The following is a 17,802-nucleotide window of genomic DNA, read 5'->3' on the forward strand; positions in this document are numbered from 1 at the left end:
TGGAGAGAGAGAGAGAGAGAGAGCACGAACAGGGAGTGGCAGGGAGAGAGCGAGAGAGAGAATGCCAAGCAGGCTCCTCACTATCAGTGCAGAAGCCTGCTTGGGGCTCTGTCTCACAAATCGTGAGATCATGATCTTGAGCCGAAATCAAGAGTCAGATGCTTAACCGACTGAGCCACCCAGATGCCCTGATGTTTTTTTTTTGTTGTTGTTGTTGTTGTTTTTAATTTCAGGTGGACAGTTGTTGTCCCTGTTGGTTAATTAGAGTGTGCTTTATGTTGGCCTTAATATGATGAAAGTACATTTATTTTTTAATGCTACTTAAAGTCAAAAGCAAAATAACTTTCTGATATTGTGTGACTTAGATGAGAAATTGTTCTATTTTGCACACAGAGGCTTTAGAATTAATGTAAATGTTGAATGATACAGAATGTTTTAAGAGCATATTTTTTAAACTACCTACAAAAACAGTGGGTAGTTGTGCCCATAGAGTAACTGACTTTTTCTGTCTCAGGCATGTCCCTAAATTAAGAATAGCTATTAACATAGTAGCCTTTTCCTAAAGGGTAGTTACGTTGATGCTACATTAAATATATAATACAAATAAAATATTTTTTCCTAATATTTTACAGATAAAAGTTAATAACATGCATCATGACTAGTTTATATTAGTAGCCATGTTGTTTTTGTACCAGTTGGTATGATGTGTAGGCTCAATATTTACATGACTTTTAGGTGGAACACATTCTTGTATACGTACTTGTGTAAGTTAAAAGAGCTAGTTTATTATCCTTCCTTTTTCATAGTGTATTTTAAAACATTTTAAACTAATTTTTCTGTGTGTTTTGGGAGCCTCTAAAAAATAGATGCCATTTGTAAACAAGTGGTAAAGATGAGTGTAGATTTTATTTATCCGAGATAAAATAGTTGGAAAAAAATCTATGGAAAATTTAAGAGAGGAGTTAATCAGCAATATTCATTATTAAATTAATGAATTAATTCTTTATTAAATTATTCAATATTCATTACTAAGATTTAATGTAGTAATATTTTCATGTTATAACTATAGTACCAGACTTGTTTTTTTCCATATAGGCAAACAGTAAATCTCTGTAAAATGCCATAGCAAAGTGCTAACACATGAAAACTCAAAACAATGTTAATCCTTTTTGAATACATGTAGAATGATCAAATTATAGGAAACAGAACCTTTGAGACAATTTCATTACTTTGCCTCTAACCAGACAGTACAGAATTTAGCCACCTTCTTAGTCACTTATTCCAGATTTAACAAGACTTACTATCAAAAATCATTATATTCAGTGCTGTGCTGATAAAGGTTTAACAGCTCTCCATCAGGGGTTGGAGGGAGGGCTGTGATATATAGTATTTTCATAACTCCCACAGTGGCTGATTTCAATCAATATGAAATCGCTGCATATGGAGTTGGGAAGAAGTATGCAGTGGTACACCATTTGTTCTTTTGTTACTTCTGCATTTGGTGTCATATCCAAGAAATCATTGCCAAATCTAATGTCATGAGGTTTTTGTCCTATGTTTTCTTTTAAGAGCTTTATTGTTTTAGGTCATATTTAGGTCTTTGATCCATTTTGAGTTAATTTCATGTTAGGTAGAGGTCCAACTTCATTCCTGTGCATGTGGATATCTAGTGTTCCCAATATATCCAGTCATTTGTTGAAAAGACTCCTTTCCCCCAGCGAATGTTGTTGGCACTATTGTCAAATATGTTGAGGTAGTTTCCTTCTAGTCCTGATACATTGAGTGTTTTTTATCATGAAAAGATAACTGAATTTTGTCAGAAACCTTTTTCGCATCAGTTGAGGTGATCATGTGTTTTTTTTCCCCCTTTCATTCTGTTCATGTGGTATACTGATCAATTTTCTTATGTTGAACTGTCCTTGCATTCCAGAAATAAATCCCATTTGGTCATAGTATATATATTCCACTTAATGGTGAATTTGGTTTGCCAATATTGATTGAGGATTTTTGAATCCTTGTTCATAATGGATGTTGGTCTATAATTTTCTTGTAGTGACTGTCTGGCTTTGATATTGGGGTAATGCTGTCTTCATACGATGAGCTAGAATTTTTTTGAAAAGTTTGAGAAGTATTGGTATTTGTTCTTTAAAATTTTTTGTATAATTCACCAGAGAAGCCATCAGGTCTAGGGTTTTTCTTTGTTGAGAGATTTTTGATTACTGATTCAGTCTTTTTACTACTTACTGGTCTGTTGAGATTTTCTGCTATTTGTTTCTGACTTATTCCTGATCTATTTTATGTTTCTAGTAATTTATCCATTTAATCTAGGTTTTCCACTTTGTTGGTGTACAATTGTTCATACTCACTGATAATCCTTTTTATTACTATAGCACTGGTAGTAATGTCTCTACTTTCATTTCTGATATTTGTAACTTGCATCTTTTCTCTTTTTTTTCTTACCGTACCTAAAAATTTGTTACATTTTTAAATCTTTTTGGAAAACCAACTTTTGGTTTCATTGATTTTTCTGGGTTTTTTTTCTTCGTTTTTCTATTTTGTTTATATCTGTTCTGATCTTTATTATTTTTTTTCCTTCTGCTAGGTTTGGGTTTAGTTTGTTATTTTCTAGTTCGTTAAGTTGTACAGTTATGTTGTTGATTTGAAGTCTTTCTTCTGTTTCAGTATGTTTATAGCTATGCATTTCCTCCTTAGCCCTGCTTTTACTGCATCCCATAAGTTTTACGTTTTTTAAATTAAAATGCCTTTTATTTATTTTTATTTTTTTAAGTGTATTTATTTTTTTGAAAGACAAAGAGAGAAACGTAGAGAGAGGGAGGTAGAGAATCCCGAGCATGCTCCACGTGGTCAGCCTGGAGCCCAAAATAGGGCTCAAACTCACAAACCATGAGATCTTGACCTGAGCTGAAATCAAGAGTTAGATGCTTAACTGACTGAGGTACCCAGGCACCCCCCCTAACCATAAGTTTTGATATGCTGTGCTGTTTTTCTTTTCATTCTGTAAGTATTTTGAAATTTCCTTTGATTTCTTCTTTGATCAATTGGTTGCTTAAAAGTGAGTTTTTAATTTCCAGAGTTTTGTGGATTTTTTTTCTAGTTTTCCTTTTGTTACTGATTTCTAACTTCATTTCTTTGTGGCCAGGGAAGATACTTTGTATGATATCTATATTTAAAAAAATTTTTTTAATGTTTATTTATTTTTGATAGAGCATGAGTGGGGGAGGGGCAGAGAGAGAGGGAGACACAGAATCCAAAGCAGTTTCCAGGTTCTGAGCTGTCAGCACAGAGCCCGACATGGGGCTCAAACTCAGACTGTGAGATCATGACCTGAGCTGAAGTCGGACGCTCAACCGACTGAGCCACCCAGGCGCCGCTGATATCTATATTTTTTAATATATTGACATTTAATTTGTGGCCTAGCATATGGTCTGCCCTGAAAAATGTTCCATGTGTATGTCAGAAGACTGTATATTCTATTGTTGGGTAGAGTTTCATATATGTCTTTTAGGTCTAGTTGGTTTATTATGTTAAGTCTTCTATTTCCTTATTTTCTGTCTAGTTGTTCTATTTATTAAGAGTAAATTGTTGAAATCTCCTAACTATTGTTGTGGAGTTGTCTATTTCTTCCTTCAGTTCTGTCCATTTTTGCTTCATATATTTTATTGTCTGTCATAATGTGCATAAATGTTTACTGTTACATCTTCTTGCTCTCTAGAACCTTTTATTAATATATAATGTCCTCTTTCGCCTCTTATAACCTTTTTGATTTAAAGTCTTTTGTCTGATATTGGTATAGCTACCCCTGCTCTCTTTTGCTTATTATTTTCATGGGATGTCTTTTTCCATCCTTTGACTTTGAATCAATTTGTATCTTTGAAGTTTTAAAAAAATTTTTGATTTTATAGTTTATCTATTTTTGAGAAAGAGAGAGGGGGAGCACGTGCGGGGAAGGGGCAAAGAAAAAGGGAGAGGGAGAGAGAGAATCCCAACCAGGCTCTGCACTGCCATCACAGAGCCTGATGTGAGGTTCGAACCGACAAATCATGAGATCATGACCTGAACAGAAATCTAGGGCCAGACACTTAACCAGGTGAGCCACTCAGGCACCCTAACCTATTTGTATCTTTGGATTTAAGGTAAGTGTCTTAGAGAAATCACCTAGTTGAGGGCGCCTTGGCTGGCTCAGTCAGTAGAGCATGCGTGTAACTCTTTATCTTGGTTGGCATCGTGAGTTTAAGGCCCACGTTGGGCCTAGAAATTATTTAAAAAAACAAAAAAAAAAAAAGCACATAGTTAGATTATGTGCTTTTTTTCTTACTCTGCCAATCTCTGTCATTGTAATTGGAGAGTTAAATATATTTACATTTAAAGTGATTGATTAGGGGAACCCCAGTGGCTCAGCTCAGTTGGTTGAGAGTTAGGCTTTGACTCAGGTCATGATCTCACAGTTTGTTAATTCAGGCTCCTCATAGGACTTGGCTGCTGCTCACACAAGCCTGCTTCCAATCCTCTGTCCCTCTCTGCCCTTCCCCTGCTTTCACTCTCTCTCTCTTTCTCTCTCAAAAATAAATAAACCAATAATAATAATAATAATAATAATAATAAAATGATTGGTCATAAGGAGGGACTTCTGTCACTGTGCTGTTTTTATGTGTCTTACAGCATTTTATCTCTCATTTCTTGCATTTCTGTCTTTGTTTATGTTTGCATTGATTGTTGTGAAATGTTTAAATTACTTTCATGTATATTCTATAGCTATTACTTTGTGGTTAAGATACTTTGTATCTTAAATTTCTCATATGAGTGAAGTCATAAGATAGTTGTCTTTCTCTGACTAATTTCGTTTAGCATAATACCCTCTAGTTCCATCCATGTAGTTGCAAATGGCAAGATTTCGTTCTGATTGCTGAGTAATACTCCGTTGTATATATATACCGCATCTTCTTTATCCATTCCTCCATCTGTGGACATTTGGGTTCTTTCCATACTTTGGCTTTTGTCGATAGTGCTGCTATAAATATTGGGGTGCATGTGCCCCTTTGATACAGCATACCTGTATCCCTTGGATAAATACCTAGTAGTGCAATTGCTGGGTCATAGGGTAGTTCTATTTTTAATTTTTTGAGGAACCTCCGTACCGTTTTCCAGAGTGGCTGCACCAGCTTGCATTCCCACCAGCAATGCAAAAGAGATCCTCTTTCTCCACATCCTCACCAACATCTTTTGTTGCCTGAGCTGTTAATGTTAGCAATTCTGACAGGTGTGAGGTGGTATCTCATTGTGGTTTTGGTTTATGTTTCCCTGATGATGAATGATGTTGAGCATCTTTTCATGTGTCTGTTCGCCATCTGGATGTCTTCTTTGGAGACGTGTTTAGTCCTGTCTTTTGCCCATTTCTTCACTGGATTATTTGTTTTTTGGGTGTTGAGTTTGATAGGTTCTTTACAGATTTTGGCACCCAAACAGACACTCATATCAGTGGAACAGAATAGAGAACCCAGAAATGGACCCACAAATGTATGGCCACCTAATCTTTGACAAAGCAGGAAAGAATATCCCATGGAATAGAGACGGTCTCTTCAGTAAGTGGTGCTGGGAGAACTGGACAGTGACATGCAGAAGAATGAACCTGGACCACTTTCTTAGCCCATACACAAAAATAAACTCAAAATGGATGAAAGACCTCAATGTAAGACAGGAAGCCATCAGAATCCTAGAGGAGAAAGCAGGCAAAAACCTCTTTGATCCCAGCCACAGCAATTTCTTACTCAACACATCTCCGGAGGCAAGGGAAACAAAAGCAAAAATGAACTATTGGTACCTCATCAAAATAAAATGCTTTTTTTCTTTTAAGAGATAGAGTGTGAGCAAGGGAGTGTGAGAGGGAGAGAGAGAGAATAGAATTTTAAGCAGGCTCCACTCCAGCATGGAGCCCGACCTGGGGCTTAATCCCATGACCCTGGGATCATGATCTGAGCCAAAATCAAGAGTTGGACGTTCACCTATGACTGAGCCACCTAGATGTTCCTAATGCCTCTTTTAAATGCATTAGTCTCTTATATTTTGTAGAAAACAATATTTGGGGTTACAAACCAAGGTTACAGTAATACCTAGCTTTTTCCTAATTGCTTTTTTCTTTAAATGTGTTAGTCTCTTAAATCTTACAGAAAAGAAAAACTGCAGTTAAAAACCAGTGTTACAATTTTACTGCTTTTATAAATGCTCCTGCACTTAACTCACTGAGATCTTTATTTCTCCATACAGCTTCAAGTTACTGTCTAGTGTTATTTCATTTCACTATGTAGGACGTCCTTGAACTTTTTTTGCAGGGCAAATCCAGTAGTAACCCATTCTCTCAGCTTTTGTTTATTTGTGAATGTCTTAATTTTTATCTTTCGAAGGACAGTTTTGCCAGAAAAAGTATTCTTTTTTGACCCTCTTTTCTTACAGTACTTTGATCATATCTGCCCACTATCTTCTGACCCTCAAAGTTTCTGAAGAGAAATCTGCTGCTGTTTTTATTTAGGATCATTTGAAAGTGACTGTCCGCATCTCTCTTGCTACTTTCAAGATTCTCTCTGTGTCTCTGTGTGGCTCTGTTTTGAATTCATCTTATTTGGAGTTTGTTGAGCTTGTCAGATGCTTATATTGATGTCTTTCATTGTACCTATGAAGTTTTAAAACTGTTGTTTCTTCAGATATTCTCTCTGCCCCTTTCCCTTTCTTGTTTCTACAGGTCCTATGATGTGTAGGTCGGTCCTCTTGATGGTGTCCTCTGGGTCCCTTAAGCTGTTTGCATTTCTTTAATGTTTTTTCTTTCTGTTCTTCAGATTCAGTAATTTCTATTGTCCTGTTTTCAAGTTCGCAGATACTTTTTCCACCTGCTCAAATCTGCTTTTAAATCTCTGTAGTGAATTTTTTATTTCAGCCCCAGAATTTCTTCTTAGTTTCTTTTTAGGTTTCTCTCTCTTTATTGATACTTTCATTTTTGTTTGTACACTGTTTTCTTAACTTTCTCCATATCTTCATTTCGTTCTTCAATCATCCTTAAGAGAGGTTTGTTTTTTTTTTTTAAGTTTTTGTCTAATAGATCTGCCATCAGGCCTTTTTTAGGGACAGTGTCTGTTGATTTTCTTTTTTCCTTTCATTGAGAAAAGGAAAAAAAATTAATTTACTATTTTCTTGTGAGCCTTGAGTTTTTTTGTTAAACACTGAGTATTTGAATCTATTAATGTGGTAACTCTGGAAATTAGATTGTCCCCATTCCCCAAGAATTGCTGCTCCTGCCGCTGCTGCTGCTGCTGCTGCTGTTGTTGTATTGTTGTGGGTTGTCTCTATGCTGGGAATCTGCCTAAAGTGTAAACTTAGGTCTTTGTGTATCTTTTCTGAGTATTTCTCTGGGTATGCATAGTCACTTTCTAATTTTCCCCATGAATACAATTGTTCTTGAATGTCCTAGTCTTTAGTATCTGTACCCCAAATGGGAAAAAGTAAAAAATGATGAATAAAAAAGGATGCCGATCCTTTAAATAACCTGGACATGACTTTATTCTGTTGAGGAAGAACTTGGAACAGTAAGAGAAGGTATAACAACTATGGGTGTTTCCTCTTTGTCTACACCTCTCTAATCAGCCAGCCATCGGTAATCAGAGCATGGATTTCTGGTATTTGGGGGACAGGATTCTTTTTATGCAACCTGGCTCCTGAAATTTGTATGTAAGCCGCTCCAGGAACATGTGCACAATTCCTGCCACGGGGTATGGGTAGCGGCTACTGTACTCATAGCAGAGATTGATCCAAATTGAGCACAGTTTACTGGCCATGGCTTCCCTTGGGAGTTACAAGCCTTCACCTTCAACAGACTTCAGAGTTCAACATAGTTATATCAGACAGATTTCTGCCAGTGTAATTATTGTCTAGGTAGGAAGAAAGATTCCTTCTTACTTTGCCATCTTCCCAGAATCCCCTTTAATCCCATTTCTTTTCTGTATCGAGTGATTCTATGAAGTAGATTAAGTAGCAAGACCTCTATTTTAATAAAGGGGAGAAATGAATTTACTAAAATACAGCAAAGGCTTGCAGGTTTCCTTTTTGTTTACTTTTTTTTATTTCTTATTCTTACCTTGTTTTTTAATTAAGAGCTACATGAGAGGATTTGATAAATGTGTAGTAATCTTTGGCATTTACCTTTTGGCAGGTGGTTTTGGAATGTATGCTTAAAAAAGACCTCATTTACAATAAGGTCACCCCAACATTTCACCACTGGAAGATTGATGATAAGAAATTTGGCCTTACCTTTCAAAGTCCTGCTGATGCTAGGGCTTTTGATAGAGGCATTCGAAGAGCTATAGAGGATATTTCTCAAGGTAGGTTTTCTCGACTATTTCCTTATTTTGTTTATCACATATAATAGAGTGATTTGAAGCAAGTTCGCTTTTGTGATAGGTGATTGATTAACTTTGAAAGCTCACTGTAGGCAAAGATAGAATAATGGGTTTTTAAATGTTTTATATTTGTCACATTGTAATATATATACCAATTACATGCATTGTCTTGAAGCCATCAGTAGCAGCCATCATATAATTCAGATGTTTTTAAGTAAGAGCATAAAGAAGAGGAGAACAGTTAGAACATTTAGAATCCTTGTGTGTTGTTACATCAGTCATATCCTTGTTTGGGTTATAAAAAAGCAAAAATTTCTAATAATCAATTATGGTTAACCTTTGAACAACATGGTTTCAATGGTGGTGGCCCACCTATATGTGGATTTTTTTACAATACAGTACCATAAATGTATTTCCTCTTCCTTATGATTTGCTTGGTAACATTTTCTGTCCTCTATTTTATTTTATTCTAAGAATACAGTGTATAATACATATAACATACAGAGTATGTGTGATCAACTATTTATGTTATTGGTAATGCCTCCGGTCAACAATAGACTATTAGTAGTTAAATGTTGGGGGAGTCAAAAGTTACATGTAGATTTTCAACTACATTGTGGGGGGTGAACTGGGGTTGGTGTCCCTCACCCCTGCAGTGTTCAAGGACAGTGTTCGATTGTATTTGGTTATTAGAAATTTTCTCTTTTTTATATGTAGACTCTATTTTTTTTCTGTGGCAAAAACCCCTTCTTAAAACTGTTCTTAACTCTTTATCTGGTTTCATAATTGAGAATTGGTAGAGACCACAGCTCCATCTATCCCTTTGCATATTTTGCCAGTTTGTTAAGATGATTAACTCTAAGGCTTGCAGGTTTTATTTTATTTTTTTTTTAAGTTTACTTATTTCTTTTGAGAGGCAGACAGAGAGAGAGAGAGAGAGAGAGAGCATGAGTGGGAGAGGGGAAGAGAGAGAAAATCTCAGGCAGGCTCCACGCTGTCAGTGCAGAGCCCAGCGTGTGGCTTGACCTCATAAACCATGAGATTGTGACCTGAGCCGAAATCAAAGAGTTGGTTGCTTAACCACCTGAGCCACCCAGACACCCCTAAAGCTTGCAGGTTTTAAAGGGAAGAAGTATGGAAACCAATTTGACAGTAAATTTCATATATTAAAAAAATAAAAAAATAAAAAAAAATAAAGGGAAGAAGAATGTATTTACATGTAAGACTGGCCTCTGCTTAATTAAGCAAAAATAAATCACTTTAAAGCCCATTTCTTCCCTTTAACGAAATTATAATTAAGATAATTATATGATTATAATTATAATATAAATTATAATTATAATTGATTTGTTTTTCTAATTAAGAAGGAAAATTGTCTCTACAAATAGAAATTACTTTCTATATAATATAACTGAATCAAAATATATTAGCATTGTGATTTGTATATTTTGAAGATGACATTTTGGTAGAAAAATTCAGAAGAAATGAATGAATTATGAGACTGACCATAGGCAAGAGCATGGAAATGCTTAGTACAAGTCTGTACTGATAGCGTATGAAGTTGTAAATAAATCATTCATTCAGCTATTTTAAAAGATTAGAGATTGGTCCAGTCAGTGATTTCCAGTTCAGAAAAACTTCCACAGAATAGTAGCAGTCATTTTATCTTTATTACAAGAATCTAAAATTCATTCTAGATCAGTATTTTGGGGTCCTTGGATGGCTCAGTCAGTTAAGCGTCCGACTCTGGCTCAGGTCATGATGTCGTGGTTCACAAGTTCAAGCCCCACATCGGGTTTTGTGCTGACAGCTCAGAACCTGGAGTCTGCTTCGTGGATTCTGTGTCTTCCTTCTCTCTCTGCCCATCTCCCACTGGTACCCTCTCTCTCTCTCTCTCTCTCTCTCTCTCTCAAATAATCAAAACATTAAAAAAATTAGATCAGTATTCTCAGTATTGGCTGCACATTTGAATCATCTGGGACACTTTGAAAAATAGAATAACTGGTCCCCACTCGAGACCACTTGAATCATTCTGTCTAGAGAGGGGAGGCGAGGCATTTTTTTAAAGTTCCTATCCATTTCAAATGTGATGAGGAATTGTGAAATTATTATATTATGAATTGAGAGGGGGGAAAAAGATTCCAAGATTCTCTAGCAGTGGTTGTGGTTCTGAAACCACTGCAAGAAACTTCGAAATAAAAATACTTGATACCCTATGCCTCATCCCCCAGATTCTGACATTATTGGTTTGGAAATATATTGTACCACCAGTATATTTTGTAAATTTTTTCCAATCGATTCTGATATTTAGTGTTCAAGAACCAGTACGTTAAAAAGATAACCGATTATCCATGGCTGCTGGAATTTATGATTTACTTTTTTATAACTAAGCTTTTTGTTTTAATTCCAGTATAGTTAACATACAACGTTATATTATTTTCAGGTGTACAATATAGTGACTCAACAATTCTGTACTTTACTCAGTGCTCATCATAAGTGTACTCTTTAATCCCCATCACCTATTTGGCTCATTCCCCCATCCAACTCCCCTGTGTTAGCCATCAGTTTGTTCTTTATAGTTAAGGGTCTGATTCTTGGTTTCTCTCCCTCTTTTTCTTTTTCTTTTAATTTTTTTTAATGTTTATTTTCGAGAGAGAGAGAGAGAGAGCGAGCGAGCATGAGTCGGGGAGGGGCAGAGAGAGAGGGAGACACAGAATCTGAAGCAGGCTCCAGGCTCCAAGCATCAGCATAGAGTCTGATGCAGGGCTCAACTCCATGAACTGTGAGATCATGACCTGAGCAGGAGTCAGATGCTTAACAGACTAAGCCACCCAAGCGCTCCTGTCTCTCTCTTTTCTTTCCTTTGCTCATTTGTTTTGTTTCTTAAATTTGACATATGAGTGAAATCATATGGTATTTGTCATTCTCTGACTGACTGATTTTGCTTAGCATTATATACTCTCTGGCTCCATCCATGTTGTTGCAAATGGCAAGATTTCGTTCTTTGTGGCTGAATAATATTCCATTGTGTATGGAATATTCCACCTCTTCTTTATCCATTCATCTATTGGCGGACAGACATGTGGGATGCTTACATAATTTGGCCATTGTAAATAATGCTGCAGTAAACACAGGGCTGCATGTGTCCCTTCGAATTACTGTTTTTGTACATTTTGTATAAATACCTCGTAGTGTGATTATTAGATCATAAAGTAGTTCTATTTTTAATGTTTTTGAGAACTTCCATACTGTTTTCCACAGTGACTGTACCAGTTTGCATTCCCTAAATTATTGTTACTTTTGGGCCTGTACTCATGTCTCCATAAAAGCATATTTCTTTCCCTAGGATCAAATAAATTGGGTTTCATGTTTTAAAAGACAGTTTAAAAATGTGGAGGAGCTTACAAACTTCTAGCCAAGTGGAATAGACTACAGTACTCAGTCTGTCTCATTATTTTTGAACATTTTTAAAGGTATACTGAGGGTTAGCATTATTGCCAGCCACTGTATAGACTTTCAGCAATCTCATTAAATTTTTCTTACTTAGCCTTCCATGACAATAGGAATAAACTATGCAATCCTTTCCAAAGGACAGATTTCTCCTCATCTCCATGCTAACTGTGTCTCACAAGGTAGCATAAACTCGGAATACTTTGTTAAGATGTCATTCTTTATTAATTTATTAAAACTAAAGGCACTCTTTGAACACCGTGAAAATTTACACAGAGATACTGGTTTACAAAGATCAATAGCAACAATTGGCCATTGGCTGTCTATAGTGGTTTATGGCTTATTTGTTTTCTTTCTTAATGAAAGCAGCTAAAATCCTCATTTTGGATACTAATTACTGTTTTCTGGTTAAGAGTATTTAGAAAATTGAATCAAACATATGTGGGTATCATCTAAACACTAGAGGAGTGTATTCCATATATACTGCCTATCATTTTGAGCACTTAAGAAAAATCAGGTGTAGGACTTGCTACAGATAGTACGCTTTCACAGAAAATAGCACTTTAGTAAATAACTAGAAATAATACCTGTAGAAGAGGTAAACAATCCCTCATTCTCTGTTCTACTAACAAAGGGGCCGGTATCAGTGGCCAACATCTGACTTGTTGCCAGGCAGCCCAGAGTCATCTCTGATCAGTTCTACACTATTATAATGATTTAATTAATTAGTCAATAATACTAAATCCTAAGACAAAAACTCTTTGCTTAATTAACTTCTCCCTGTTTTCTTAGGATGCCCAACATTTAAAAATGAAGCTGAAGGAGTAGAAGATGACTTACAAGTAAGTAGTTTGCCTTGAGAAGAATTTTTTTTAATGTTTTTCTTTATTTATTTTGAGAGAGAGTGAGAGCATCTGCACACTGAGTGGGGGAGGGGCCGAGAGAGAGACAGAAGAGAGAATCCCAAGAAAGCTCTACACTGTCCGTGTGGAGCACAGCGTGGGGCTTGAACCCACGAACCGTGAGATTATGACCTGGGCCGAAATCGTAAGTTGGACACTCAACTGACTGAGCCACCTAGGCGCCCCAAAAGGAATTTCTGAACATAAAGGATATGGAGGAAGTCACTAATTTTAATAAATGGACAACTTATATTAATTTCTAAGAACATTTCTAAGACACTGTTTTGTCACCAAGTACAGAGAAACAGAAACAATATGATGTCTGGGAGTGTGTGTGTGTGTATGTATGCATGTATTATAGAGAGAAAGTTTGTTTTTATTCACTTTCCTTTGGTTGATTTGTTGGTGGTGGTGGCTGGTTTTTTTGGTTTGTCTTTAAAGGAATTGGCTCAGTGATTGTGGGGACTGGCAAGTCATAAATGCACAGACAGGCATGCATGGCAATTCTTACACACTTTGACGTTTCAATTTTGAGTTGGAAGGCATTCTCATGTCAGACTTCCTTCATCTTTGCAGTGACCAATCTCAGTCTTTAAGTCTTTTTGTAATGAGACCTGTCTGCTTTATGGAGGATAATTTCCTTTACTCAGAATATACTGATTTAAATGTTAGTCACATCTGAAAATACCTTCACAACATTTAGACTGGTTTGACCAACAGCTTGGCACTGTAGCTTCGCCAAGTTGACAGATAAAATTAACCATCACATATAGGCAAGGTACTTACATAAAGAATTCACAGAAAAGGAGTTACAAATTGTTAATGAGCATATATGAACACTGGTAATCAGCAGGTAGAAATTGACACTCTCCCATACTGTGTCTGTTGGTGAGATTGACCACATTGATGCCTTGCTGGAGAAAATGTAGATTGGTTGATCCTTTGTAGAAGGCGGTTTGGTAATATGTATTAAAAAGCCTTAAAAACAGAAACATGAATGCCTGTTGATCTAGTGAACCAATTTCCAGTGATTTATACTAAGGAATAGAGATACACAAAGATTTTTTTATACACAGATCTTGGGGTATATTTAAAATATTAATAAAAAATAAGCTATTTAAATAGGAGAATCTGAATTAATAAAAAGTATATCTTTGTCATGCAACTATTAAATATTATTTATTAAGTTGCTTTCAATATATTGATTAATAAAAATATAAAAATTATATGGTTGTTATCACTACTCACTAAAATGTTAAATGTTTTGTTACTTTTGGATTGTGGGATTCTGAGCTATATGGCTTCCTTTTTAGTACTTTTCCATATTTTTCAAGTTTGATACGATAGATATTAATACTTCACAACAACGTTAGAACAGTAAACCCAAATTTGTATGTATACCTTGTATTAATAATCATTCATATTACTGTAAAAATAGTTGTGACCTAAAGACATTGCAAAATGTTTTATGTGCATTTATAGTAAGAAAATAAAAATTTTTATTTTGGAAATTTTGAGAAATATAGCAAAATTTAGAGGAAAAAACATAAATATGCTGCCATCCACATTAGCTACCATCCACATTAACTACCATACATTTGTCATATAGACTGGGATTTTTTCCACACACATAAATGTATATTCACATGTGTTAATTGTGATATCATTATACTATAGTCTTTTTTTGTCACTTAAATATTTGATAATATTTTCTGTGTCCTTAAGTACTTTTACAAGTTTATAATTTTTAATGTTTTTATTTTTATGTAATTTGTTTTTGGTAGATGTATCATAATTACTGATCCCCCTGTTGTACATTTTAGAGTTCTTTTGTGTGTTTAAATATATGAATCTGTTTATTTTATTGATGGTTATTTATTATTTTAAAAACACAGTGAGTTGCAGTTAATTAGATATAAGAAATAAGTAATAAGATGAAAATAATAGTTTTTACTTAAGTGTTTTAACAAAGTTCCATTTTGTTCTGGTATCAATCAAAATATGGGGCTGGAAATAGAGAAACATTTTCTGGATTGCCTCCTATGATGAAAGTAAATTTGGTTAAAATTCAGTTTCAAAAAAGTAGATTTTCACATACCAACACTGTCCATTACATAATGGCTGTTATTGTAGTATTCTTTTTTTTTTTTTTAAGTTTATTTGTTTATTTTGAGAGAGAGGGGGAGAGAGAGAGAATCCCAACTAGGCTCCACACTGTTAGCACAGAGCCTGATGCGGCGCTTGATCTCACAAACTGTGAGATCATGACCTGAGCTGAAACCAAGAGTCAGACGGTTAACTGAGCCACCCAGGTACCCGTTAATATTCTTCTGATTTGGTTTCACTTCATTTCTGTATATAGCTTTATGTAAAGGAAAAACTGCTACAGGACATAATTGTTTGCACTACTTTGTGCATATAACAGTCAGTGTGTTTGGTAAAAACTATTGTTTTCATACTCTCATTTGCTATTAGTACTATAAATGTCAGGGCTTTGGTATGGAGTAAAAAATGGGGAAGATACGAATGAGAAATAATAAATTTATCATTGAAGCAGACAAAATAGTAAAAAGTTAGAAATAGGAGGAGGCTTGGGGCGCCTGGATGTCTCAGTTGGTTAAGCGTCCGACTTCGGCTCAGGTCATGATTTCAGTTTGTGAGTTTGAGCCCCGCGTTGGACTCTGTGCTGACAACTCAGAGCCTGGAGCCTGCTTCAGATTCTGTGTCTCCTCTGTCTGCCCCTCCTCTGCATACTCTGTCTCTCTCTCAGAAATAAATAAATATTTTAAAAAATGTTTAAAAAAAGGAATAGGAGGAGGCTGGTAAAGAAAATTACTATATAACAAAAAGCAGCAAGAGTAGTTCTTCTGTTAGCTCCTTGGGATCTCTACTTTGTAGTCACATATCTCCAGTGCTCTCAATCCAACATGTTACATACACACCCTAAAAGAGTTATTTATATTTTAACTTTGTTAGACACACTTGCTTGATTTTTATTTTCATAATAAAATAGAAAATACGCAATGTCACTGGAGACTGTAGTAATAGGCTTCCACTTAAGTGTAATTTTACTAGGAGCAATTTTTGTATCGTTTTAATTTTTTTCTTTTAATTTTCTTTAAAGTTTATTTACTTATTTTGAGAGAGAGAGAGAGTGCAGGAGGGTCGGAGAGAGGGGGAGACAGAATCCCAAGCAGTCTCTCCACTGTCAGCCCAGAGCCCAATGTAGGGCTGGAACCCACAAACCCTGCGATTATGACCTGAGCTGAAACCAAGAGCCAGACACTCAACTGACTGAGCCACCCAGGTGCCCCTCAAGTTTTAATTCTTGATTTTACTTACTATGGTATTTTAAAAACAGATTCTTAAATTCTTTTCCCTTTGATGGAATCTAATTCTCCTCCCCCAGAGTGTCCTTTATACTTAGTTGTTTGTTAACAAAGGAACTATGGTAGGGGTGCCTGGGGGGCTCAGTCAGTTAAGACTTCAGCTCAGGTCATGATCTCATGCTTCGTGGGTTCGAGCCCTGCATTGGTATCTGTGCTGACAGCTCAAAGCCTGGAACCTGCTTCAGATTCTGTGTCTCCTTCTCTCTCTGCCCCTCTCGTGCTCACTCTCTCTCTGTCTCTCAAAAATAAATAAACATTAAAAAAAAATTAAAAAAAAAAAAACTATGGTAGAAATCACATAAGGCGTGACTTCCAAGGCAGCTTCTTTCCGGGTTTCTTGATTTATCTGTACTAGAAAATGACAATTGTCATGTCATGAGGACACTCAGCAACTCAGTGGAGATGCCCATGTGGTGAGGAACTGAAGTCTTGTGATAGTAACGATATTAGTGAGCCATCTAGGAAGCAGGTCATTTACCGCCTAGACAAGCCTTTAGAAGACTATCACTTGACTGTAACTTCATTGGAGACTGTGAGCTAGAACCTGTTAACAATTAAACTGTTTCTGAATTCCTGACTTACAGAAACTATAAAATTAATGTTAAGTGTTAATTGAAGCCTTGAACTTTGGGAATAATTTTTTACTAATACAGATTTAGGTACCCCCAAATGGGGTGCTGCCATAGCAAATACTTTAAAATGTGGGATAGACTGAACTTGGTCAGTAGATGGAAGCTTAATGTCAGGTGTTTGAAGAGACTGCCAGTGAAGGCTTAAATGAAAATAAAATCATATTAGAAACTGGAAGAAAGGGTATCTTTGTTATACAGTGGCAGACAGTTTAGCAACACTGTCACCTTCAGTAATGTGGGTCCTTTAGAAAATGTATCTAATGAGCTAGGTGACACAGCTAAGGAGATTTTTAAGCAAAAGTTTAAAACTGTTGCTTGGTTTCTTCTTTCTGCTTATGGTAAAACAGGAGAGAAGAGAAGAAAGGGCTCCTAAACAATATGGAGCCAGGACCCGATGGTTTGAAATTCTCATCCTCTCAGTATGTCCCACTGTGCTGAGATTAGGAAATGGCATCCAGGCAAAGGTCAAATCCAGGGCACTCTCAGAATACCTTTGTCTAAAGATGATGAAGCTAAGTGTGTGACATACAGTCCTCTGTTAAGATCTCAGACATATCTAAGGTATGCCTCCAAGAACTTTTCAATCAAAGTCATAGGGCTAATTAAACAGATTAAGGATGTCCCTTAGTAGGAATTTATAGTAGAGAAGAGTTTATCTCAGATTTGTGACTGCTCTTTTTTGCCAAATGTGTGAACCCCAATAAGAATCCCAAGAGACCCACAGTATTTTCCCTTTTTTTTTAAATGTTTATTTATTTTTGAGAGAGAGGGCAAATGAAGGAGGGACAGAGAGAGAGAGAGAGAGAGAGGGAGACAGAGAATTTGCAGCAGGCTCCACACTGTCAGCGCAGAGCCCTATGTAGGGCTCGAACTCACGAACTGTGAGATCATGACCTGAGCCCGAAGTTGGACACTTAATCTACTGAGCCACCTAGACATCCCCTACAGTGTTTTGTTGTGTTCTGTTTTCTTTTCTTTTTTCTTTTCTTTTCTTTTCTTTTCTTTTCTTTTCTTTTCTTTTCTTTTC

At 36.0% G+C, this 17,802-nt stretch overlaps 1 protein-coding gene across 2 annotated transcripts in view; it reads left to right on the forward strand.

Annotated features, from left to right (window-relative positions):
- Window positions 1-17,802, forward strand: part of SPRED1 (sprouty related EVH1 domain containing 1) — a 139,554-nt gene that overhangs the window by 87,697 nt on the left and 34,055 nt on the right. For both annotated transcript variants that reach the window (XM_049613305.1, XM_049613304.1), the window contains exons 3-4: window positions 8,216-8,384; window positions 12,645-12,694. In XM_049613305.1, the coding sequence (XP_049469262.1) occupies window positions 8,216-8,384; window positions 12,645-12,694 (219 nt within the window). The remainder of the gene's footprint in view (window positions 1-8,215; window positions 8,385-12,644; window positions 12,695-17,802) is intronic.

The sequence above is a fragment of the Panthera uncia genome, assembly GCF_023721935.1.
Source record: "Panthera uncia isolate 11264 chromosome B3 unlocalized genomic scaffold, Puncia_PCG_1.0 HiC_scaffold_1, whole genome shotgun sequence".
NCBI classification, from domain to species: domain Eukaryota; kingdom Metazoa; phylum Chordata; class Mammalia; order Carnivora; family Felidae; genus Panthera; species Panthera uncia.